At 42.7% G+C, this 27,024-nt stretch overlaps 1 protein-coding gene across 2 annotated transcripts in view; it reads right to left on the bottom strand.

Annotated features, from left to right (window-relative positions):
* The window catches only part of PARD3B (par-3 family cell polarity regulator beta), a 582,358-nt gene that overhangs the window by 361,280 nt on the left and 194,054 nt on the right, over positions 1-27,024 (bottom strand). For both annotated transcript variants that reach the window (XM_081906208.1, XM_081906209.1), the window contains exons 11-12: positions 16,735-16,920; positions 440-613 (exon numbers count right to left, since the gene is read on the bottom strand). In XM_081906208.1, the coding sequence (XP_081762334.1) occupies positions 440-613; positions 16,735-16,920 (360 nt within the window). The remainder of the gene's footprint in view (positions 1-439; positions 614-16,734; positions 16,921-27,024) is intronic.

Here is a 27,024-nt window from a genome sequence, read left to right as displayed (position 1 = left end):
GCACCTGCCCTGTGGAACACCCTCCCAGCAGATGTCAAGGCAATAAACAACTATTTTACTTTAAAAAAATACCTGAAGGCGGCCCTGTTTAGGGACATTTTTAATGTCTGATGCTGTATTCTTTTTGATATTTGGTTGGAAGCCGCCCAGAGTGGCTGGGGAGACCCAGTCAGATGGGTGGGGTATAAATAATAAATTATTATTATTATTATTATTATTATTATTATTATTATTATTATTATTATTATGCACCCAATGTCAATACTAACTGGTTGCTCTTGTTCTAAGAGATTTTTGTAATAATAATATTCCAAAGGAATTTTCAAAGGAAAAAAATAGCAATGTCAACAGAATCAGCCCCCTCTCCTCATAGCGGCTGTTACATAATGATGGACACATCTCCCATAAATGCATAAACAGAGACAAATGCTTTGCATACCGCTTCTGTTTGCCTGTCCAGCCTTCTGAGAACCACTAGCTGGATCATCCCACGAATGTTTCCTTCCATGGACATTGAACGCCTCAAGGTCTCCATAGCTTCATGGTTGGATTTCCCAAGCAGGGATTCCCCATTCACTGCAATCAGCTGGTCATTTATTCGCAGCCGTCCATCCTGCAAAGGAAGGATACAAAACATAATAAAGTGAAAAATCCCAGATAGTGATAAACGGAAAAGTACAGTGGTACCTCAGGTTAAGAATTTAATTCGTTCTGGAGGTCTGTTCTTAACCTGAAACTGTTCTTAACCTGAAACACTACTTTCACTAAAGGGGCCTCCTGCTGCTGCTGCGCCGCCAAAGCACAATTTCTGTTCTTATCCTAAAGCAGAGTTATTAACCCGAGGCACTATTTCTGGGTTAGCGGAGTCTGTAACCTGAAGCGTATGTAAGCTGAGGTACCACTGTATTTGCTTTTTAAAGCTAAGAAGAAGAACAGTTGCAAGTTTTGCATATGATTTGTCCAGTATTAAAGCACAAACTGACAAATATTTGTTTTTAAAATTATTCATGTTTATGACCTGGGAAACATATTATGAAAGAGGTGAATGCATAGGGAAGACAAAAATGTCCTCTTTGTTACTGGCTACTTCAAAGCGTGGGGGCAAATCTTATCAGAGAGAAGATTGTTGTTGTTAACAGAACCAGCTTCCTCCAAAATCTGCTCCTTACATTGGATATTAAGTCTGAACTAGTAAAAATGTACAGGCCATTCAATGGACCACTCAGCATGTTCTGGGTGCACTGCAGGAGCCCCATTCAGAACCCAACAAACTGTGCCAAAAACCCATCAAAAATGTCGCAATTGGCCCTACACAATACGAGAAGCTGAAGAGAAATGGAAGAGCGTCAATGCAGACCTAGAAGACCTGCACAGGTCTAAGGCAATATTTGGATTTTAATTTGCCGTTAATAAATAAATACCGTATTTGTCGCTCTATAGGACGTACTTTTTCCCCTCCAAGAATGAAGGGGAAATGTGTGTGCATCCTATGGAGCGAATGCAGGCTCCTTGGCTTCAGCGATAGCAACGCGAAGCCTCCGAAGTGCAGAGGGAGAGCTCCCCCCGCGCTCCGGAGGCTTGGCGTTGCTTTCGCTGAAGCTGCCTGAAGCCCCCGGAGTGCAGAGGGCTTCAGGCAGCTATCCGCAAGCCTTCGGAGCGCAGCAGGAGGTCCCACCGTGCTCCGAAGGCTTGCGGATAGCCGCCCGAAGCCTGGAGAGCGAGAGGGGTCAGGGCACACCGATCCCTCTTGCTCTCCAGGCTTCGCTTCGCTGGAGAGGCGCTGCACAGTTTTCCCTCTTTGTGCAACGCCCCTTCAGCGAAGCGGGAGGAGAAATGGAAGGGGCTCCGTTTCTCCTGCCGCTTCGCTGAAGGGGCGCTGAGCAGAGAGGGGGAGAATTTTTTTCCCCTGTTCTCCCCCTCCTTATAGTCCGGTGCGTCCTATAGAGCGAAAAATACGGTAAATCTCTGACCACCAACCAGTTTTTGAGTGGCGATCCACAATACACCAGGGGACAAGGGTGTCCAGGAGTTACTGAGCTACAGCTTCCATCATCCTTGACCATTAGCCATCCTGATGAGAGTTGAAGTTCAACAACATCTGGATGGCAACAGATTCCCTATCCCTGCCGTAAAACAGATGGTACAACCATGATGAAGCACCAAGCGGATTCTCAATCTATTTGCCGCATCTCACGTGGAGATTTGTGGTACTGAAGCCACAGGTTTCTTTAGGCTAGCGAGGAAAAGTGAAGTAAATGGAAGCGTGCCATGCAAGTCATTTCAAGATCCAGCGCCCGCTGCTGATTCATATGCCCTACAGTATACAACATTTCTCTCAATCATAGAGATATGGGTAGTACTTCTTTATTAAGTGGTTTTTCTTATCTGAGAGACATCTTAGTTCAAATTATTCATGTTGATGCCATAAACCTGAAGAAACCTAATATGGGCTGAAAGGGTTTGCGGTAAAAAAAGAGACCCATAGTAGAGGAAGCAGAATTGAAAAACCATTAGGCTGCTTACAGTGAATTTGATTCAATCATAACCTCATTAAGAGTTTTCTATAAGCACTCGTCAGGGTTGCTTACATTTCTCATATATCTTAGTGGTCCATAATATGTATATTTGCAATTCAGATGCCCCCATCGTTAAAAGCATTCAATGTATTTGTGTTACATTGATGCTAGGTCTAACTAAGCATTTTCTCCTTATAACTAGTGATGAAAGCTGTTACAAGAACAATGAGCACTACCGCACAACCGATGAAGAAAGGAAAAAATGGGTTATGAACAGGATGCGGAGGGGAATAAACCAAATTAGTAAGACCAGAGATGGAAACTTCTAGTAAACAAAAGAGTTCTAATCTATGTAACAAAATGTTTCATGAGTTGTGCAACATCCTTGACAACCGGAATCTCAATCTTGGACACAACTGGGAACATTTATAAACATTTTGACAACCTTGTATTGTCACTATTTCTGTATACACAACATACATTTTTATGTCACAACACCACAGTAACATTCTGCTTTTTAAAGTGCTGAAAAATTTACATGTCAGCAATGGTTTCATAGACACGTCATGACAGTAAAGTTGAATTAGCTTCTGGAGTATCACGTATTGAAATTTGTATTTTATTTTATTTTTGCTTGTAAAAATACAAATGTAGAAACATTTCTATAAATATACATACTAGACACAAATATGATGCAAATGTGTCAGAATCAACATTACCAACAATTCAACATATCATCACATAAAAAATTAAAACCTAAATATTTAATATTTAAAATATTTAATATTTAAAATATTTTTAAAGTATCTACTCCATTAAACTTAAGTGTCCACAATTACTTTGGTACCAACACTATCACACCTAATTTTATTTTAGCAGCAAAAAGGTGTTAAATGAATCTATTTTAAATTATTGGACCATATACACTATAAAGTTGCATTGTAATGGGCTTCTCCGGGAGAAAGGGTAGGGTGCAAATTTAACAAATAGATAGGGCCCATATCTTTTGCAATTGTTCCTTTTCCCAATTTCCCTTGAGTCAGTAAGTTTGGACAATTGTGTTGCTATTCTTTTCAATGTTATTATTTACCATAATTTCCCCCAAACCTTCATTTCTTAAACCCCTCCTTCCATTTGTTAGGATCCCAGGGCAGGTTATAAAAACAATTCAATAAAAAGACACAGATCAAACAGCTGTATCAAAACAATAAAACATCATATAAAATATATTACAATTACAAACAATTCTATATTGCAGAAGCAACCCATCCAACTGTTGGGTTCCAGGCAATACCTTCAGCTCACAAGAACCTGAAGGCAAAAGGTTTTTTCCCCTCAATTGGTGCTGAAAGACCACTAGCACAGGGGCAGACATCTCCGGGAAGGGAATTTTACATCTGGGATGTGGCAAAAATCTGTATAGTGCTGCTGTATGGTGGTAGCTTGGTTCTCAAATGTCTTGGTACGCAAATGCCGAAAACTCAGAAGTGTTCCAATTTTCGAACCTTTTTCAGAAGCCGAATGTCCGATGCGGTTGTCAGCTATTGTTTCCGGGGCACCTGGACCAATCAGAAGCTGCGCCTTGGTTTTCAAACATTGTGGAAGTCAAACAGACTTCTGGAACTGATGAAGTTGGGCGCTTTTCTTTTTGCTATTTATTTTGTGCTTTTGTTTTTGAGACTTTTTCAGTTAATTTGTATTTGTGACTGTTTAGCTATTGATTGATTGATTGATTGACTGATTGTGTGACTGCGGAAATGGATAAAAACCTCCCATCCGAACAATGACTATCATCAGTGCAGCTAAGGAAAAAAATAATGTTAATTTTTATATACTGTCTTATTTATTTTATAGTACAGTGCATTGATTAATGCCTTCATTTGATGGATCAATGGTCTCGTTAGAAAATAAAATTCATGTTAAATTGCTGGTTTAGGGGTTGTTTTTGAAAGTCTGGTACGGATTAATCCATTTTGCATTACTTTCTATGGCTTGCCTTGGTTCTGGAATGCTTTGGTTCTGGAACAGACTTCCGGAATGGATTACGTTTGAGAACCAAGGTTCCCCTGTACAGTAAATGGACAAAAGTACAGTACAAAGATTCACAAAATGTTTCTTCCATTGCAATTCTTTTACTACTTTCTCCCCAAAGGGGGATTGGCGATTGGTTATGGGGAAGAGAGGGGGAGAAGACAGGAGGATTCTTCTTTTGTGTGGCTGCATGTGTATGCAATAGAGGAACGCGGGTGGTGCTGTGGGTTAAACCACAGAGCCTAGGACTTGCTGATCAGAAGGTTGGCAGTTCGAATCCCTGCGACGGGGTAAGCTCCTGTTGCTGGGTCCCAGCTCCTGCCAACCTAGTAGTTCGAAAGCCAGTGCAAGTAGATAAATAGGTACCGCTCCGGCGGGAAGGTAAACGGCGTTTCTCTACGCTGCTCTGGTTTGCCAGAAACGGCTTAGTCATGCTGGCCACATGACCCGCAAGCTGTACGCCAGCTCCCTTGGCCAATAAAGCGAGATGAGCGCTGCTACCCCAGAGTTGGCCATGACTGAGATTTCGGAGTTGCTTTGAAGTTCAGGCTGTGGGAAGCCGCAAAATCAGAACTAAATTGGATTTTTTTATTTTAGGTTTTTTTTTTATTGGATTATGATTATGATTTGAATGTTAATTGGATGTTTTTATTGGAAAATTAATAAGCACTCTAACAAAAAAAATTAGTTGTCATATGGTTTTAAGGGGAAATATCTTTTGGAAGTTCGGACTGAAGACAGCAAAACCACCTTATTTTTTGCAAGCACAGAACTGTGTGCATGTATCAGTGAAGAACAGGAGGGTGGGAAGCAACCTTATTTACTGCAATGTCTTGCACAGGTTTAATTTCCCTGCCTAAAGTGATACTTGGCCAATGAGAAAGGAGCAAGGTACAATGCGCACCACATGGGGGACACATCTGTCAATGCAGCATTAAAAAAAGTGTTTGGTTTTGGAATGCTTTGGTTTTGGAACGGACTTCCAGGACGGATTAAGTTTGAGAACCAAGGTACCACTGTATTACATGCCACTTTGACTGACAGCAGTATGAACAGAACCTCCCCTGCTTGTTGTTTAGTCGTTTAGTCGTGTCCGACTCTTCGTGACCCCATGGACCAGAGCACGCCAGGCACTCCTGTCTTCCACTGCCTCCCACAGTTTGGTCAAACTCATGCTGGTAGCTTCGAGAACACTGTCCAACCATCTCGTCCTCTGTAGTCCCCTTCTCCTTGTGCCCTCCATCTTTCCCAACATCAGGCTCTTTTCCAGGGAGTCTTCTCATGAGGTGGCCAAAGTATTAGAGCCTCAACTTCACGATCTATCCTTCCAGTGAGCACTCAGGGCTGATTTCCTTCAGGGTGGATAGGTTTGATCTCCTTGCAGTCCATGAGACTCTCAAGAGTCTCCTCCAGCACCATAATTCAAAAGCATCAATTCTTCGGCGATCAGCCTTCTTGATGGTCCAGCTCTCACTTCCACACATCACTACTGGGAAAACCATGGCTTTAACTATACGGACCTTTGTTGGCAAGGTGATGTCTCTGCTTTTTAAGATGCTGTCCCCTGCTTAGAGTCGGCAAACAATGAGAGAAGAGCTCTTTAAAATATTTGGGCCACATGGGCCACTCAAAGTTAGACGCACAAATACCAAAGTCTTAAATTGTTCACACAGCGGCACACAAGCATTTTCCACTGTGATGGTTTCATAGTAAGATATATGATGCAATCTTAATTTGGAACTCCCCCCCCCCCCGGTTTCTCCTTTTAAATCTGTCACTCCACATCCTTTATGTAAATATACCGCATGAAAGAAGTGACAGAGATAATTAAATACTGGGGAGGCGAAGAATCTGTAAGAACGTTTCTAGGCCAAAGTCAAAGGCAGTGTGCCCCGTGACAATGTTGGCAGGAATTCACCTAGAAGATGTGATCTGTAACTTTCTATTAAAGAAGCACAGAGCAGGCATTAGACACGGTATTCATCATCTTTTGTATTCTAATAAAATCCTCACCAAAGAAATCATTCATTTCAATGGCTGAAGGAAAGAATGAGTATTTTATTGTTGTGATCTTTTTCATGGAGGTTTTGAAGAGCTCTTCCACATTTTGCGAGCACAAAGCTCACTTCTTTTGTTAACGTTTCGCTCTAGCCATTTTAGCGTCGCTTCAGAGTCCTTAAAAGTATCTTCAAACCTATGGAAGATCTGTTCGAATGGAGCTCGGAATGTCTGTCCTACAAATTAAGGACAAGTAGATGGGTGTCTTGTTCCATTCTGAGCAGACGACGGGATACGCTTGGGGTGTGCTGATCTTGTCTTTTTTGCAAGTCAGGAAAGCTGAAGCTTAGGTGAGAACTGTAATAATGCTGGTCCAATAACCATAGTTTATAGGACCACAAAGAGGCCTTGTGAATTAACAGGCCAGGATAAAGGCACCGAAATGAAACATGCGAAGGAGGAAGAGAATGGTGAAGGGTGAGGGTGTTGGCACATTGTTCATTCACAGTTCAATAAACTATTGTAGCCTTATTAGACTTTACCGATTGGTGGGCTCTGCGTTGCTCCCGGACGGGAGGAAGGAAGTCAAATGACACTGAGGGTTGGTTCAGAGAAAGAGTTCTTTATTTCTGCTCTCCGGAGCAGCAAAAAGGCACTTCTGTGGTGAGTCCACAGCAAGTCCAAAGAAATGAGAGATTTCATGCAGTATATATATCCTCCAGGCACCCTCTTCCCCCCTTCCCCAGGAATCCAGGCACGGCAGCTTATACATGCAGGTTGATATCACAGGTGTTCCTGCTCCGGTACTCTTAACCATAAAAGGGTTTTCCTTCCTGTACTTCTGACCATAAAAGGGTATTCCTGTTCCTATACTCTTTATCTTGGAGCAAGAGGTCACCAACTCCAAGAACACACTCTGGTGTTGTTCCCGGACTAGGTCTGTGCGTCAGAGTGTGGTAAGATAAGACCCAGACATCTCATCCCTACTCCACTGGAACAGCCAAGGTCATCCATTGCCATGACTGATAAAGGAGAGAGCTTTGTTTATACAGCTGTGTTCTTGTTGTGCATTTGCTCAACAGCTCAAGTTAATGCATTTTAGAAATGCTCCCTTGGAGAAAGAAGAAAAGGGGGGTTTGGGTCCCGTTTCAAACTGAAACTTCACTATGGTATATTATTAGCTCAATATTATTATACCAGCAAAGGGCCATGGAATGCCAGTCTCCTATAAAGACCATTTCAGCCAGAGTCCAGTGTTGAAGGTACAATGTTTCACTAGCAGTGGACCCTGGTCAAGCACTCTTATATAACTTCTGTGACTTCATCCCAATGCTGGCGGGACTATAAGAAGACCTTCATCATCATCATCATCATCATTTGAATTTATATACCACCCTATACCTGGAGGCCTCAGGGCGGTTACAGAATAAAACCAAAATATAAAACCACAAAACACATAATAAAAATAAAAACAACAACCGATAACCCCCCCCCAAAAAAACCCCACATTTTAAAAGGGGATAGGTTGTCAATCAAGTCAACCAAAGGCCTGGTTAAAAAGGAACATTTTGCCTGGCATGTAAAGGTGTATAATGAAGGCGCCAGGTGAACTTTCCTGGGGAGAGCATTCCACAGACAGGGAGCCACTGTCGAGAAGGCTCCGTTCTCATGTTACCACCCTCCAGACTTCTCAAGGAGGAGGCACACAAAGAAGGGCCTCAGAAGATGATCTCTGGGTCCGGGTATGGAAAGAGGCAGTCCTTGAGATATTGTGGTCCTGAGCTGTTTAAGGCTTTATAGGTCAAAACCAGCACTTTGAATTGGGCCCTGAAACTAATTGGTAGCCAGTGCAGTCGGACCAGGATCGGAGTAATATGCTCAAAACGTCTTGCTCCAGTGAGCGACCTGTCCACTGAATTCTGCACTAGCTGAAGTTTCCGAACCATCTTCAGAGGCAGCCCTACACATAATGCATTGCAGTAATCTAACCCTGAGGTTACCATACATATCATACATTTATGGTGGAAGTGCAACAAGCTTACTGGGTTTTGGTGATACAGGTTGATCACGATCTACCGGTCGATCGTGGGTGTGTCCCTGGTCAATCGGGTATTAAGGAAAGTGATTGCCTGTGTGATCTTTAATGATCCCCCCAAAAAGCTCAACAACTCTGGGGTATCCCCCTCCCCAAAAAAGTTCAACACTTTGGTCACTTCTCATTCCTGGGAATGGGTAGATCACAGCCAGTTTTTTTATATACTGGGAGTAGATCACAGTCTCTTGGAAGTTGGACGTGCCTAGTTTAGAGGAACTGGTGGGTAGGGGGATTAATTCTTGACACGTAATTTCTTTTAGAAAACGGAACTGTGAAATCCCCATCAATCTACTCCAAATCACTCAGAGATCTACTAGCAGATCCTGATCTAACTTCTGCTCATCACTGGTTTAAAAGACACCTCAAGGAGAGATTAAAAAGGCTGCAAGTAGAAGCTCACCAATACCATAGAGGCTACAGCTTGAACAAACGTCTCTACTTCTGAGTTCTCACTTCTAAAAAGGGTGAACTTAATGGACTCCCTGATCCTTACAGATAGTCAGCATTTTGAGCACTGTTTCTTCAAGAGAGTGGGCAAAGATTCCCAGTGCTGGATAAGTCATTTCCTGCAATTTCTAAGGATCTATACTGTCATTTTACAGAGCAGTCAATTCCCCTTTATAACTAAGAACAGTATTTCTAGTACAATATTACAGTGGGGGAAAAATTGAATTTGCTTTAGTATTAACCTCTTTCCTGGATGCTATCCCAAGGCATTTCTGAAACTCATTTATTAGACTAGCTTCACACTCACATTCTCTCCTCTCGCTTATCACAAGCTATCTGTAAAGGGACTATCCTTACAAAAAATAATGATTTTATATGTTACAGTTTCACAGCCGAACTTCGGTTCACTTAAATTCAATGTATACCCTGAAGCAAACAACATTTGCAGCTCTAGGAAGGAGCAAAATGTATTTAAAGGAGGAAACGCATAAAATCAAGAGCAGCAAGGAAAAATTAAAGATATTTTATGAATTTCATGCTAAGAATGGGAAGCCCAGTCTTAAGGTTGGAAAGCGTGTACATGAATGCCTGAATGCAGATAGATAAAAATCACACATCTACAGATGTGCATATCCACCCGAACATCTGCACTCCCCTATTCATGTTGTTTCTAATGTTGTTGTTGTTGTTTAGTCGTTTAGTCATGTCCGACTCTTTGTGACCCCATGGACCAGAGGCACTCCTGTCTTCCACTGCCTCCCGCAGTTTGGTCAAACTCATGCTGGTAGCTTCGAGAACACCATCCAACCATCTCGTCCTCTGTCGTCCCCTTCTCCTTGTGCCCTCCATCTTTCCCAACATCAGGGTCTTTTCCAGGGAGTCTTCTCATGAGGTGGCCAAAGTATTGGAGCCTCAGCTTCAGGTCTGTCTTTCCAGTGAGCACTCAGGGCTGATTTCCTTCAGAACGGATAGGTTTGATCTTCTTGCAGTCCATGGGACTCTCAAGAGTCTCCAACAGCACCATAATTCAAAAGCATCAATTCAATTCAATGTACATAATTCAAATTTTTATAGCAAAAAACTAGCGCTGTGCAAGGTAGAATTCTGCCACAAAAAGCAAAAAATAAAAATAAAAATTTCACCCTGAACTATTTTTAAAAAGATGAATAGAATTTTGACTTTTATTGCCTTTTTCTCCCCAAGGGCATAAGCTCCTCCCCCCCCCCAAAAAAAAATGCTCACTATGATAGTTTCTAGGGGGTTATTACACAATATATGTAGAGGACCAGGGAAGAAGTGAAGTTGACTTGCAATTTCTGCGTGTGTTACCTTCTGGAGATAGCATGGAAAGGCGAAATCATGTATAGGCAAAACCAGCTCTCCGACTTGCTTAGTGGGCTCTGCAAGGCTCTTCCAAGATCTCACAAGGCCATCTGGCATCTAGTGAGAGCCTTCCAGAGCCCAGTAAACAAGTCTGAGAGCGTGAAAGCTCTTTCTGCGTTGTTTTTCTCCAGGTAAACTTGAAATGGCTTGGGAAATGTTAAAATGTGTGCATGTTGCGGGTCGACTGTATTAAAACTGTATTGAAGCATCAGTTTGTGTGCCTCTTCTCTGTCCTTGCCCTCCCACATTCAGTATGGTAGTCAATAGTGTCCAAACTGGAGGGGGTTGGGGTGTTTTCTTTTAATGGATTGGAGGTCAGGGTAGATCAGAACTCATAGATAAATGTGACCTCTTCCAATTCATACACTGCCTACAAAAATCAATTGGAATAAATAAATAGATTCAAGCCCAAGAACCTGATTGTATTGTATGGGCAGGCAGAGGGGAAGAGGTATAATGCAACTAAACCATTGAAATGAAGACACAATTATCTAATGTAAAAACAGGAGTCCTTCAATAATCACTAAAGCTTTGTTCGTGTTCTTTAAAAGATTATCTCCATCTCAGAATGAATCCTGTTCTTTCAATATTGCCAAGTATACGCTAAAAGGGAGGCAAAAGAAACCTCTCTTAAAAGTGTATACCATGGGTCGCAAAACTAAGGCCCGCGGGCCGGATCAGGCCCAATTGCCTTCTGGATCTGGCTTGCGGACGGTCCGGGAATCGCCGTGTAGATCGCCAGTGCACGCGTTCTTTCCCTCTCCCTCACACAGCGCCTCCACCACCACCTCCTCCCTCCCGGCTTCTCCCCACCCTGCCTAGAGGAGGAAGGGGGCTGGGGTTTGTTGGTGCCATTAGCAGCAGCCGCCATTTTAAGCAGCCCCTCTCCGGAGCCACTCACTGAGTTTCGTGGCTGAGAAGGAACTTGGACCTAAGTTTCTCCAATGCAGGTGCCACGCTTAATCAACAAAGCCGCACTTGGGTTGTAAGCTCAGAGATCCAAATACATGTACCCCAAGGATTAACTTACAACCAAACAGTCTAGATTTCAAATTAAATTTTTGCTTCAAAGGAAATAGCACCAACAGTAAAATCTAAAGTCTGGATGTTTTAAAAAGGCTCGTTTTCTCATAGAAATGAACTGAACGGTTTTTCCCCTTTAAGGGAATGAAGGCAATTGAGTACTGCATATTCACCATGCATGCCAATTACTTGATTAATATATTTTCAATAACGCATATATCAGCCATACAGCAAACTGTCCTATTTAGAGGAGTACCAGGATATAAATGTACATAATTTGATGACAAAGTGTTTCTTTCGGAGGGGGGTGTCTTTAGGAATTGACTTTAAAAAATAATGTCTATTTAGGAAAGTAAATATACTATTAAATAATTAGAAAGGGTTTGTTTATTTTTGGGTGTTTACATCTATTCAAATCTTACAAATCAAAACAGTAGTGTAGAATACTAATTGCGTTGCAACATGGTGGAAAAAGCCAGAAGCACTTTCTTTTATTGATTTGTTTAGCTCAGAAATAATTAAGTTTTATGCAACTTCTATAACTCCTGCCAAGTCACACATTTTTGTCCACAATACTATTTTAATTATTCAATAAAAACATGGGGAAGTAGTTTTTTAATTTCTCACATAAACAGAATATACTTTATTTCAATTCATAGGCTTGGTGAATTTATTTCTACAATCAAGAATTGTGTCTCTTCGTCGCTTTTCTGCTGGTTTATGGGCCCACCTGTGCTGCCCCTGGGGACTATGTAAAGCAGCACAGAAAGAATTCTAAATGGCAGAATGTTGTTATGGAGGCACCCTCGTGGCTTAGCAGTTTGCTGCATAAAACAGAGTTTGACTCCCTTAATGAAAACATGAAAATTCAAGGAAGTCACTCTAAAAAAAAAATGCGAATATTTTCAATAACTGATTTTCTAAGGTACTTTCACTCTCTGCAGGTAACTTTTGTAGAAATAAAAAATAACAACGTGTGCCATTCCTTTTAAACGATTATATCTACGTTTTCAAGGATGCAATGAGAAAGAAGATATAAGATTCAGAAACTTGCAATAATTCCACCCAGTACAGTGGTACCTCGGGTTAAGTACTTAATTTGTTCTGGATGTCTGTTCTTAACCTGAAACTGTTCTTAACCTGAAGCACTACTTTAGCTAATGGGGCCTCCTGCTGCTGCCCCGCCACTGGAGCATGATTTCTGTTCTCATCCTGGAGCAAAGTTCTTAACCTGAAGCACTATTTCTGCATTAGCAGAGTCTGTAACCTGAAGCATATGTAACCTGAAGCGTATGTAACCTGAGGTACTACTGAATGAATGAATGAATGAATTTATTAATACGGTCACAGACCAGCGTCAACACACACAATATCATAGATCATAAAAAATATCAGATATACAAGGGACAATATGAATATAACAAAGATTTAAATATAAAAAATTAAAATTAATTATTAGTGTGCCCCCTGTAATTAACATTTAGGGGTTTGGTCATTATGGGATACCACTTGCTTCCTGCGATTGATTGCAGACACACAGAATTTAGCTACATTTAATGTAGTCTTGGGATTCTTGTCCTCTAGCAGTAGTTTTAAACTATGGTATTCTGATTCTTTCCTGGACTTTTGCAAAACAGGTGTAATAAAAGTCAAACGTATATCCTCATAAAGATGACAACGTAATAGTACATGTGAAGCAGTTTCAACTTCCAACGATCCACAAGGGCAGACCCGTGCTGTGTATGGTTTACCCTCAAATCTGCCCTGAAGTAAGGCAGAAGGGAGAACGTTAAACCTGGCGAGGGTATTTGGGTACCTGAAGACCTGACAGATAATTAGCTGGAGAGAAACCTCTCCCATGGTCCCTTATTGCTGGATGTTTGATCATTTCGCTCATATGGCATTGTAATTCTACGTCCCAGATACGCTGGCGAATTGTAGTCCTAGCTTTCTCGAAACCTGTCACTATCAGAGTCTGCTGTATTTAAGAAAACAGAGGAACTCTTTCGTAAGGTAAGGGGGAAAGTATCTGTAACAGATGCATAAACAGAAGGTACAATTGCCCCCCCCCCCGGCTTCCTACAGGCTTGTATTACTTGTGTAGTTTTACAAAACTGCAGTGCAAACTGAAACATACAAAGAACACGCAATATTCACAACACGCAAGTAGTATGTCATGGACTGGTTGGATGCAGAGGAATGGTGGGAGAAACCACTAAGGGAAGAAGACTCAGAGCCTGGGGAGTTATGGTGGAACAACAATAGGTGATCAGAGGCAGAAGACTGGGAAGAGCAGGTGCTGGAAGCTGAGGGGGTAACAGGGTTTAGTGAGCTGGGAGAGTCTTTGGCAGAGAGAAGTTCAGAATCAGAGGCGGAAGCTGAAGCAGGGGAGGAGGGAGGCCAAGAGGCAGAGAGGAGGCAGGCTGGTGAAGAGTCATGGGTGTCCCCTTCCCCTGCTGTGACAAGCTCCCCTGTCCCCTGGTCTCCCAGAACAGGAAGAGACTTGAAGAAGAGAGATGTGCAAACACAGTCTCTGACTGGGGAAAAAAAACTTGTAGAGGAGGGGACTAAGGCAGCTGTGGGGAGGCTTCAGTCTCAGAAACTGCTTTATGGGGGCAAGACCTACTGGAGATGAGTTGCTGTGCCAATAATAATAATAATAATAATAATAATAATAATAATAATAATAATTTATTATTTATACCCCGCCCATATGGCTGGGTTTCCCCAGCCACTCTGGGCGGCTTCCAACAAAAGATTTAAAAAAAAGTCATTAAAAACTTCTCTAAACAGGGCTGCCTTCAGATGTCTTCTAAACGTCAGATAGTTGTTTATTTCTTTGACATCTGGTGGGAGGGCGTTCCACAGGGAGGGCGCCACTACCAAGAAGGCCCTCTGCCTGGTTCCCTGCAACTTTACTTCTCACAGTGAGGGAACCACCAGAAGGTCCTTGGAGCTGGACCTCAGTGTCTGGGAAGAATGATGGGGGTGGAGACGCTCCTTCAGGTATATTGCACCGAGGCCGTTTAGGGCTTTAAAGGTCAGCACTAACACTTTGAATTGTGCTCGGAAACACACTGGGAGCCAATGTAGGTCTTTCAAGACTGGTGTTATATGGCCTCGGCGGCCGCCCCCAATCACCAGTCTAGCTGCCACATTCTGGATTAGTTGTAGTTTCCGGGTCACTTTCAAAGGTAGCCCCACGGAGAGAGTATTGCAGTAGTCCAAGCGGGAGATAACCAGAGTATGCACCACTCTGACAAGACAGTCCACGGGCAGGTAGGGTCTCATCCTGCGTACCAGATGGAGCTGGTAGACAGCTGCCCTTGACACAGAATTGACCTGCACCTCCATGTTCAGCTGTGAGTCCAGAATGACTCCCAGGCTGCGCACCTGGTCCTTCAGGGGCACAGTTACCCCATTCAGGACCAGGGAGTCCTCCACCCCTGCCCATCCCGTCCCCCCAAAACAGTACTTCTGAGTTGTCAGGATTCAACCTCAATCTGTTTGCCACATCTATCCTCCAACCTGACACACCTGAGATGCATTAGGCCTGACACGCTTGCATGGATCGTGTTTCTGCTCATAGAGAGTTAACACCAGCTTTCATGGTGTGATTTACTGCTGGCTTGCCTCTGATATAGTACGTAGGCAGGCCATAGCTTGGTGGGTGACTACGAACATATGTATGCAGAAAAGGTCCCAGGTTCTATCCCTGGCACTGAAAGAACTTGCAGGACTTTAGATGGTTGGAGTCAAGGGACAGCTGTGTGTGTGCACTGGTGTCTTTGCAGAGAGGAAGAGGTACCATTTACGTTCTAATTTTGGGAGGTGCCTGCCAGTCAATGTGCACAGTATTGAACTAGATGGGCCAATGGGTTTGACTCAGCATAAGTCAGCTTCCTTCACAAATGCATTCTGAACAGATGTCTAAGAAGCTTCCGCGGCAGGAACAGAACATGTTGTAGAATTCTATGTAAGGATTTTGAATATTCATGGAGAAATTAGTTGTTGCCACACAACCTAAAAATAAAATTTTGGAGTTTTTCTTCCTTACGCATTTACAGAAGGTCAATTAAAATATTTCCATTATGGGACTCCATGGTGTCATTTTGAGAAGCCAATCCTCACTGCAAAGCAATCTGATTCATCGCATTATTAAAAGATGGCAGGGCTGAATAATCTATTATTGTCTCTTCTGCCAAGTCTATTATCACTGAAGTCTGGTTAGCTTCCTCCAACTCAATGGGTTTAATTTTTAAAGAAACCACTTATCGTATCCCACTTATCTCATCCTACCTTTATACACCATTGTTTCATAAGAATTTGGACAATTTGATAAGAGTAAAAGTAAAGGTAAAGGGACCCCTGACCATTAGGTCCAGTCGTGACTGATTCTGTGGTTGCGGCGCTCATCTCACTTTATTGGCCGAGGGAGCCAGCGTACAGCTTCCAGGTCATGTGGCCAGCATGACTAAGAACCAGAGCAGCGCACAGAAACACCGTTTACCTTCCTGCTGGAGTGGTACCTATTTATCTACTTGCACTTTGACGTGCGTTCAAACTGCTAGGTTGGCAGGAGCAGGGACTGAGCAATGGGAGTTCACCCTGTCATGGGGATTTGAACCGCTGACCTTCTGATCGGCAAGTCCTAGGCTCTGTGGTTTAACCCACAGTGCCACCCGCATCCCTTTTGATAAGAGTAGAGTGTAGGCTTCCAAAAGCAAAAACAGGAGACTTCATTTTCAACCTAGTAGGTGTTAAGAACAAGCAACTCTTGATACATGTACTGGAAAAAATGTGCAGTAAATAGTTGAGAGGAGCCTGGTGTTCTCAAGTCAGGGGGTATTTGCAGTTGCTGCCAAGTCAGGAAAGCGAAAGAAGAAGCTTCATGTGAATGAAACGAAGGTGAGAAGAGAGCCATATGCACACTTAATGGTTCTCCTGCAGCAATTCCTAGCATGGCTGACTTGTATCAGCCATCCAGCCTCCCCTGAATAACCCACACTACAGAACTCCTTGCAAGAGGAAAAATCCATGATCATCATCATCAAGCTCTGGTGGCTTCTTGTTGGTCAGACAGATGATGGGGCAGAGTGTGGACCTTTTGACTGACCCAGCACAAAGATTCTTATGTTAAGTACACACACTGTTCTTGTGCACACAAACCTGGCCACTGCTTCTCATATTTACATTCAAAAGTATTGCTTAAAATAAAATAACTGATATTTTTCCCCATACCTTGTAAGCAGCACCTCCGTGGATGATGGATTTGATGAAGATCCCTAGGTCAGCTCCAGTCTCTCGAGATTTGTTGCCCTTTAAGCTCACACCAAGTCCGGCCGAACCCGAGTCATTCAGAGGGATCTCAAAGGTCAACTGCTCTGTGGTGTCAAGCGAAAGAGCGCTGCAGCAGGGTTCTCCTTTCTGTTAGACAAAGAAGCAGAACATCTGCATAAACAGACAGGAGTTAAATAAATGCCTACTTCTCAGGTGCCCTGTTCTGCATTTTGCATGTCAATGATTTGAGAGGCATACACTGAGGGAAAGGAGGCATATTATTTGATTCTCTTTTTTAAAAACATGGTCAATTGCAAATCATCATGAAAGAAATGCCCCCCCAAATTGGATCAGAGGTTAGCTATATTACAATACAAATATAATTAAAATTCTCCAAGTTTTCATAAGCAAAAGTGATATACAGAGAAGTATGGGTGGGTGTGAAGCCAAGGTATAATAATAATAATAATAATAATAATAATAATAATAATAATAATAATAATTTATTTATACCCTGCCCATCTGGCTGGGTATCCCTGGCCACTCTGGGCGGCTTTCAACAAAATATTAAAATACAATAGTCTATTAAACATTAAAAGCTTCCCTAAACAGGGCCGCCTTCAGGTGTCTTCTAAAAGTCAAATAGTTGTTTATTTCCTTGACATCTGGTGGGAGGGTATTCCACAGGGTGGGTGCCACTACCAAGAAGGCCCTTTGCCTGGTTCCCTGTAACTTCACTTCTCACAGTGAGGGAACCGCCAGAAGGCGCTCAGAGCTGACCTTAGTGTCCGGGCAGAACGATGGGGGTGGAGACGCTCCTTTAAGTATACTGGACCAAGGCAGTTTAGGGCTTTAAAGGTCAGCACCAACACTTTGAATTGTGCTCAGAAACGTACTGGGAGCCAATGTAGGTCTTTCAAGACCAGTGTTATGTGGTCTCAGCGGCCACTCCCAGTCTAGCTGCCGCATTCTGGATTAGTTGTAGTTTCCGGGTCACCTTCAAAGGTAGCCCCACGTACAGCACATTGCAGTAGTCCAAGCGGGACATAACTAGAGCATGCTAGAGCTGGTTATCATCCGCATATTGATGAACATCCAACCCAAACCTCCTGATGATCTCTCCCAGCGGCTGCATGTAGATGTTAAAAAGCATGGGGGAGAGGACAGAACCCTGAGGCACCCCACAAGTGAGAGCTCAGGGGTCTGAACACTCATCCCCCACGACCACTTTCTGAACACGGCCCAGGAGGAAGGAGCGGAATCACTGTAGGACAGTGCCCCCAGCTCCCAGCCCCTCAAGACGGTCCAAAAGGATGTTATGGTCAATGGTATCAAAAGCCGCTGAGAGATCCCCTAATCCAGACCCCAAAGGAACACCCACGTTTTCATCCCACCAATGTTATTCACAGCACTGCTACTTCCATGGTTTGGGGGGTTTTTTTGTTGTTTTTTACTGCTGCTCTTTCAGTTTCTTCATAGTCAGACTCACCCGTTGATCCCAGATAACCAGGAAGATGCAAGCAGCATGACATCACAACATGACTTTTTCCAAACCCCCTCTCCCTTCCTGTCATTCCCGCACCACTCTGCTCAGGTGAAAGTTGCAAAGTTATAAAGCAGGTTACACATCTCATTGGAAGCCCTTGTGGTCTTAACGCCAATGTGAGGACCTTGAAATCAACTAGCAACTGAAGCAATGTAATAAAATGAAACAGTTTAGCTTATGTGATGCTGCCACAAGGAGAGTTCAAAGCTTAGCACAGTAGTTCCTGTCCTCACGCTAAATGGGAAAAACACGTTCACCTCTATTTGAAACAAAATAACCAACAGAACGGATGTGGGTGGCTCTGTGGGTTAAACCACAGAGCCTAGGACTTGCCGATCAGAAGGTCGGTGGTTCAAATCCCCGCGACAGGGTAAGCTCCCGTTGCTCAGTCCCTGCTCCTTACCAACCTAGCAGTTCGAAAGCACGTCAAAGCACAAGTAGATAAATATGTACTGCTCCGGTGGGAAGATAAATGGCGTTTCCATGTGCTGCTCTGGTTCAACAGAAGCGGCTTAGTCATGCTGGCCACATAACCCAGAAGCTGTACGCCGGCTCCCTCGGCCAATAAAGCGAGATGAGAGCCACAACACGACTGAACCTAATGGTCAGGGGTCCCTTTACCTTTACCTTTTTAACCAACAGAACAACTTGTTCTTCATTCAAACATGAACACTTCTACACATAATCTTTGACTTGGTCCTAGTCAAGAGTACCAATCAGGATGCTCCCCCAAAATCTCTTTTGTGGACCACCATTGAAATGGATGAACTATGAAAGAAAGTAGTTTCCACCCCGAAAACCCTTGATCAGGTGCTCCCACAATGCAATTAAAACCTACTATTTTTAGTCCTGTGGAAAACTAAAATAAATAATACACTTTTAATCTGGAAGCCTCCATATGGGGGAGGGGGGAGATATGAAAGGTCTACTGAACCTCAATTTCCAATAAGTATCAAGAGCAAATATTTAATATATTTAATCATATGACAAAGTTAATGCATTTCATTTAATTGGAAAACATAAAAGTGGCCCGATGTTGACATTAATAATTTTTGTCTGATCTAGCTATCCATTTCCCTTGTTCTTTGTTAACTTTTCTGATATATATTTTTAAATAAAAATAAAAGATGCTTGTGTGCAAGTCTGAGTCCTTCAGAACAGAACTGTCCAACTAGTACTATTACAAAATGAATGTTAATTTACAATCACTGAGTTATTTCACTTTCAAGAAATAATAATAATCTAGTAAAGGAAATATTTTTGGGTTTCTGACATTATGATTTTGAAAAACTAACTCAGCTCTAGATCACTGCAGTTACACGTAGTTTTGTACAAATAAAAACACAAGGCCAAATGGAAATCTGTTGAAAAGTAAATCAGAAAACACACATGCACTGTGGTTAGATCAGAGCCAACTGCTCATCGTTCTTCCCAGCTATAAAACCACCTTTAGATAGTTTACTGTTCTGAAGTTGACAGAACTGGGTGCATTTTTATTAGACCGTATAAATATTCTGTATGTGGGCTGTGTCTAGCACTGCCTAGGTTTGAGCAGAGCAGACTTACACCTTCCTCTCCTTCGCACTTTAGCCTTCTGTGTGCCCTCAAAATCTGCTTGGGATAGCTGAGGATTTAATCTCTCTCTCTCTTCTTTCTTCATAACAAACTATCCTTCCCTCGGCCTTTTTTCCAACTCACTCTTTTTTTAGCCATCTAGCAGCCACATCTTCCAATTCTCCCACCTCTATCCAATTTATTTATAACATGTCTCAAGACAAGGACTGGGATGCAAATTCCTTCTTTCACATCTTGCACAAAGCCACTAAAGCTTCTTCCCTTTGAAAAGCAGAACACATGACACAAAATATCAGAAACTGTTTTGCAAAGTTCTTTCCACTCAGCTGTGGCATGCTAACTCAAGTAAAGGTAAAGGACCCCTGGACGGTTAAGTCCAGTCAAAATTGACTGTGGGGTGCAGCACTCATCTCGCATCAAGCCAAGGGAGCCGGCGTTTGTCTGCAGACAGCTTTCCAGGACATGTGGGCAGCATGACTGAACTGCTTCTGGTGCAATGGGACACAGTTGCGAGTGCCAGAGAGCACAGAAATGCCGTTTACCTTCCTGCCACAGCAGTACCTACTTGTCTACTTGCGCTGGTATGCTTTCGAACTGCTAGGTTGGCAGCAGCTGGGACAGAGCAACGGGAGCTCAACCCGTCATGGAGATTCGAATCGCTGACCTTCTGATCGGCAAACCCAAGAGGCTCAGTGGTTTAGACCACAGCGCCACTCGCGTCCCTGATGTGTTAGTATTATGTAGAACTGAACATGCACTTGAACAGCTGTGTTACCATAAGGCAGGTTGAACTTTGAAAACCTCTGGCACTGATGTGCGGATTCAAACTGCCAACCTTACGATTGTCAAGCCTAAGAGGCTCGGTGGTTTAGACCACAGTACCACGTCCAAGCACCCTTGGTATCTTTAGATCCTGGCCAGGAGATAATAACACAGATTTATCAATCTAGTGGATTTTTAAATATTCCCTCCCCCCCCCAACAGTTTCGAGGCAATGTTCAAAATTAATACGATAATAAAAGCACAACGTGATAAAATAAATGCAGCTGAAAACACACACAAGCTAAACAGATCAGATATTGAAACAGCACCAGATAAGGCTGGGATACATGGAGAAGTGTGAAGGAGTTGTAAGGGATCATACTGTGAAAAGCTGTCCAATTTTTCTTCTCTTGACAATTCAACAAAAAGCAGAGCAGCGGTGGGAAGGCCATCATGGACCCGAGGTAATTCAACTCTATATAATAATAATAATAATAATAATAATAATAATAATAATAATAATAATAATAATATCTTTATTGTCATTGCCCCCTCTCGGGGACAACGAAATTACTTGGCTGCTCCATCCACCCAGGTAGGGCACTCCACACAAAATCAAAACAACTATAAAAACACTAATTTAAACAATACAATATAATACAGCAAGGAAGATTAGATGACTTTCAAAGTCCAGGCTTCCCATTCAGGGCCGAGATCGCTCTGGAGAAGAAGCTGTTCTTAAGACGGCTCGTTCTTGTCTTCATCGTCCTGTATCTCCGTCCCGACGGCAGGAGCTCGAAGAGACAGTGACCAGGATGCGATGGATCTTTTACTATGTCCAGTGCCTTCCTATGGCACCTTGTGGCATAAATCTGCTCTAAGGTGGAGAGTGGGCAGCCAACAATGCTCTCTGCTGCCTTAACAACTCTGCACAACCCCATCCTGTCCTGGGTAGTACAGCTTCTGTACCACACACATAAGCCATATACACACCTATTTCAGGAAACATTGAAGCTGTTCTGATCTGCCTGTCTCCGCAGTGGTGGCTGCAGAGTCCCTTGGGACTGGTCGGGCAGAAGGCAGGGAGACCACGAGCAGATGGCTCTAGAGCCAAAGACAGGGAGAGCCAACTAACTCACTTTGTTCCATGTGGAGTTGTACAAGGCCAACACTGAGCCGAAGGAGGAGGAAACTGTCAGACAGGGTGACCCACTGCACTGGCTATAAATAAGAAAGTAAGCGGCTTGGCTACAGGGAGACTGAAGTTGGTGGGGGCCTAAAGGACCGTTGTCCAACTGGAGACAAGCAACGCAAGCAAAGCAACAGTGACTTCAGCACTACGGACAGCTCCCAGTGACTACAATGTCCAAGAAATGCTGGAGTGAAACTGATGAGCCTGGATGTGCAAGTCCAATCCTTCTAGGCTCCACCCCCTTGCTGGAAAAATGTAGATTCTTAAAGGGGCAATAACATATATTTTGCTCAGACTACAGTGGTAGCTCGCCGAAGAATTGATGCTATTGAATTATGGTGCTGGAGGAGACTCTGGAGAGTCCCATGGACTGCAAGAAGATCAAACCGATCCATTCTTACGGAAATCAGCCCTGAGTGCTCACTGGAAGGACAGATCCTGAAGCTGAGGCTCCAATACTTTGGCCACCTCATGAGAAGAGAAGACTCCCTGGCAAAGACCCTGATGTTGGGAAAGATGGAGGGCACAAGGAGAAGGGGACGACAGAGGACAAGATGATTGGACAGTGTTCTCGAAGCTACAAACATGAATCTGACCAAACTGCAGGAGGCAATGGAAGACAGGAGTGCCTGGCGTGCTCTGGTCCATGGGGTCACAAAGAGTTGGACACGACTAAACGACTAAACAACAACAGTGGTAGCTCGGTCTACAAACAGTCCTGTTAACAAACTATTCAGGCAACGAACTCTGCAAAACCAGACGCAGGTGTTCCAGCTAGTGAACTTCGCCTTGGAAGATGTACGGAAGCTGAACGGTGGAAGGGCACTGGTGGTGGGAGGCCTCAGTAGGGAAAGCACACCTCGGTTTAAGAATGCTTTGGTTTAAGAATGGACTTCCGGAACGAAATAAGTTCATAGATCGAGGTACCACTGTATTACGTATTTTCAGTTTTCCCATGACAAGAATATGAATAAAATGCTGTGTTATACGGATTTGGGAAAAGAGGTTTTATTGATTAATTAAGCTACAGCACCACTATGGCAGGGAGCCTACTGACCTCAGAGTCCATCTCTCCCATTAACATTTAAGCAATACAATATAAGCTTCTTGGGAAACTTTTGCACATAGCTGTACCCATCTGTCGAAGCACCACACGTACATCTTTGTACAGACAAGTGCACCTGTGTGTTTACTTGCTTTTTTGCCAAGTTATTTTATTGTACCAAATTGCTAACTTTACTTCCCACTTCCAATGGAGCAACAGAATTAATTGGAGCACAGCAATTATCTCAATTTATATAACGTGCTTGTGTAACAACAAATATTCTGCACACCTGTTCATATCTATCACCGGAATGTTCTCCATTTCCATCTGCAACAATTTTATTACGGGTATTTTAATAAATACTTAGTCTGAACACGCCAAACCTTTGATCACAATAAATCTCAGTGTAGCAGAATCTAAAAAGCAACAATACAGGAGAGAAGTATTCTTTTTTTAAAATAATAATAAGGACAATTTAGAAGATTTTGAGAACAAACTGTTCTAATTCTAACTGTTCTCCTAAATAAATACAGAGCTAAGTGACTGGATTACCAAAATAAACACAGCGCCAAAAACAACATGACACACAAATTTAGGTGCTCAAGTGTTTCATGTTTTTCCTAAGATTTATTAGTTTATTAAAAGGGAGTGAGTGCATGAATTAGTTCTTTGCACCAATCTGCCGGGTTATCGTCAGACTGTGTGGGCATGCTATCAGTACCAAAATAGAGTTGTTAAAATGTGTTGAAGCGAGACGACAGATATAAATATACTAAATCATTTTCAAGTATTAGGTTTCCTTCAGCTCTCCTCTTACATCCAGTTTGGAATCCATAATATTTCGCAGCTATTTACCTCACTGGAGCTCTCTGGAAAGCAAATAAGTGGTTTGCACAAAGCTCTGAAATTTAGGGTGGGCACTTTCACAATGCCAAAAGAAGACTGCAACGCCAAATAAAAGAAGGGGGCCACATTTGCATAACATATGCATGTCCTAATTTATATGTATAGGTGCATTATTTGGAAATAATGACTATAATTTAAATAGAACTACAATACACCTCACCACAATGAAGGCTGTGACTCGGTGACCTATGTTTATGCTTGGTCTGCGATCCAAAGTCCATGCTCTCTTTTCAAACTGAACAGCCCTTAGAGGTCTGCCTCTGTAAAGTATAATGCATGGGTAGGCAAACTAAGGTCCGGGGGCCGGATCCGGCCCATTTGCCTTCTCAATCCGGCCCACGGATGGTCCGGCAATCAGTGTGTTTTTACATGAGTAGAATGAGTCCTTTTATTTAATATGCATCTCTGGGTTATTTGTGGGGCATAGGAATTCATTCTTTTTTCCTCTTCAAAATATAGTCCAGCCCCCCCCACAAGGTCTGAGAGACAGTGGACCAGCCCCCTGCTGAAAAAAGTTTGCTGACCCCGGTATAATGAATGACAATCCTATTTAACTATCGTATCTGAAGAAGTGTGCATGCACACGAAAGCTCATACCAATAACAAACTTAGTTGGTCTCTAAGGCGCTACTGGAAGGATTTTTAAAATTTTGTTTCAATCCTATCTAAATTACTGTAAGTTAAAAAATAATAATTGTACACCAGCTAGTTTAGGAACAATCCATTCTGATCTCATTCTCCTCACATCAGGTTTTCTTATCCGTGGAACATAACACACTCATACATTCTTAGCAGTGAGATTAGTTTCATTACCTTCACAGTAATGAAAAAACAGGCTTGATCTGCTTTAACTTCAGGAATAGAAAGCCATTAGTAAAATTTCAACAATGAAGCAGCTGCTTATGGATGCAGCATCTCATTGCAGAGGCTGTGTTTGCTGTGGCCATTAGTTGACAAGAGAAACACCCTCTGCTGGGAGGGCCTTTCACAGGGCAGGTGCCACTACCGAGAAGACCCTCTGCCTGGTTCCCTGTAACCTCACTTCTCGCAATGAGGGAACCGCCAGAAGGCCCTCAGCGCTGGACCTCAGTGTCCAGGTTAAATGATGGGAGTGGAGATGCTCCTTCAGGTATACTGGACCGAGGCCGTTTAGGGCTTTAAAGGTCAGCACCAACGCTTTGAATTGTGCTCGGAAACGTACTCTGAGAGCCAATGAAGATCTTTCAGGACCGGTGTTATATGGTCCTACCCAGATAGTTCCCTGCCACTGGCCCAGGTGCTATCTATTTGCTGAATTACTGCAGTGTGCTTTCAAACACGAATTTAGCTTTTAAGTCTAAGCTTCTACAGGAATATCAAGTGATATTTTAACAGACTCCTGGGAGGAGATTACTGCAGGGCATGCTTGAATTGCACACAATGCAGTACTACTTAGAGTAAAGCCCGTATTAGTTACTGGTACAAATACAGGACTCAAGAAGAAGGTACTGTCTTCAGTATAGCATTTCCCACCCCAGCTGTTCTCCTCCAGTCCAGCCCTTACTCTCCCAGTACTCTTCCTTCTCCATTTACCATATTTTATTTCCTTCCAGCTAGGCTTCAGAAGTCTACCTCTGCACTTGGGAATGGCAGCTTGTAGCTAGCTAGCTAGCTATGTCACAATGGAAGCAAAAAACCAAACAAAGACCCAAGTTGACAAAGAAAATACTAGTTTAACACACACCATGGCATCCAATTTCTGCCTATTTTTTTAGCAAAAACTATCATCTTATGTTAAGAAACCAGAGGCATTTTTGTTAGGAATGGTAGGAAATGAAATAAACAGAAAAGATTATAAGCTTTTTCTATACGCAGTAACAGTGGCAAGAATACTGCTAGCCCAAAAATGGAAACAAGAAGAATTACCGTCGATGGAAGAATGAAGAATGAAGTTAATGGAATACGCAGAACTTGATAAACTAACAGGAAGGATCCGAGGCCTACAAGACCACAGATTCACTGAAGACTGGAGTAAATTTGTAGACTATTTGAAAAGTAATTGTGATGAACAATTAACATTTGTAGGTTTGCAAGAGGCTCTGTGAAAATAATATCAGAAATATTGTAAAAAAGGGGGTAAGAGGGAGGAGGTTTTTAATAAAAGGCAGTATCAGATTAAGAAATGCGAAAGAAGGACTAAAACGGAGGATTTGCAGAAGAGCTGAGCAAACTCCAAAAAAAATGTATTTGTGAAAAATTGTGTTATGTGTTTTTATATCGTTGTATTGTAAAATGAATAAAAAATAATTAAAAAAAAATAACACACACCATGGCATGATACAGGGAAACTAAAATGTCATATACAGAGGAAAGTACATTTCTCTTATTTAAAAAGCAGCAATGCAATCGACCGTATTTTTCCATGTATAAGATGATGGTTTTTGCTGGGGGAAAAATAGACAAAAATTAGGTGTCGTCTTATACATGGATAGTGAATGCAGAGTGGGGACGTGCGATTAATGGCAGCTGCAAGCAGGAGATTGGCAGCGGTGACTGGGCAAGTGATTGGCTGCGGCTGCGGCAATTGGGCAGGCTATTGGAGGCTGTGGTGAGGTGGGCAAGGCGATTGGCGGCTGCAGCAAGTGGGCAGGTGGGCTGTTAGTAGCGGTGAGTGGGCAGAATAATGGCGGCTGTGGCGAGGTGTGCTATTGGCAGCGGCTGTGGAAAGTGATCAGCAGTGGGGGACAGGTGGGTCAGCGATTGGCAGAAGTGACCTCCAGCCCCCCCCCCAAATCTAAACAACTTAATTTCTTTTTTTTTTCTCTGTTGGAACTCTGTTTTTCCAAGTGAATTTTTATTGTTTTCCTTGCATATTCTTTTCCAACAAATTGTAATAGCACCATACATTCCCTTTGACTCTGCTGAGTCGCGACCCCCCTCCCTCCCCACAACTGGTATATTTATCCTCTTTCCATCACGCACATCATTCTCATATTAGTACTATTATACACTGGAGGTATTGTGTCAATCCTGCTAGTGTCTTGACCTCTTTACAATTCTTCTTTAAATATTCAATAAATTTACTCCAGTTATTTTGGTATCTTTGATCTCCCTGGTCGCGGATCCTCCCTGACAGTTTGGCAAGTTCTGCATATCCTGTAAACAACTTAATTTCTTAATATTTGGTTTTAAAAAATAGGGGTAGTCTTATATACATGGGGGCATTTTATATACAGAAAAATACGG

Source organism: Podarcis melisellensis (genome assembly GCF_964234715.1).
Source record: "Podarcis melisellensis genome assembly, chromosome: 1".
Classification (NCBI taxonomy): Eukaryota; Metazoa; Chordata; class Lepidosauria; order Squamata; family Lacertidae; genus Podarcis; species Podarcis melisellensis.
Note: the sequence above shows the minus strand (reverse complement) of the source record. Positions and strands in the feature narration are given on the sequence as shown.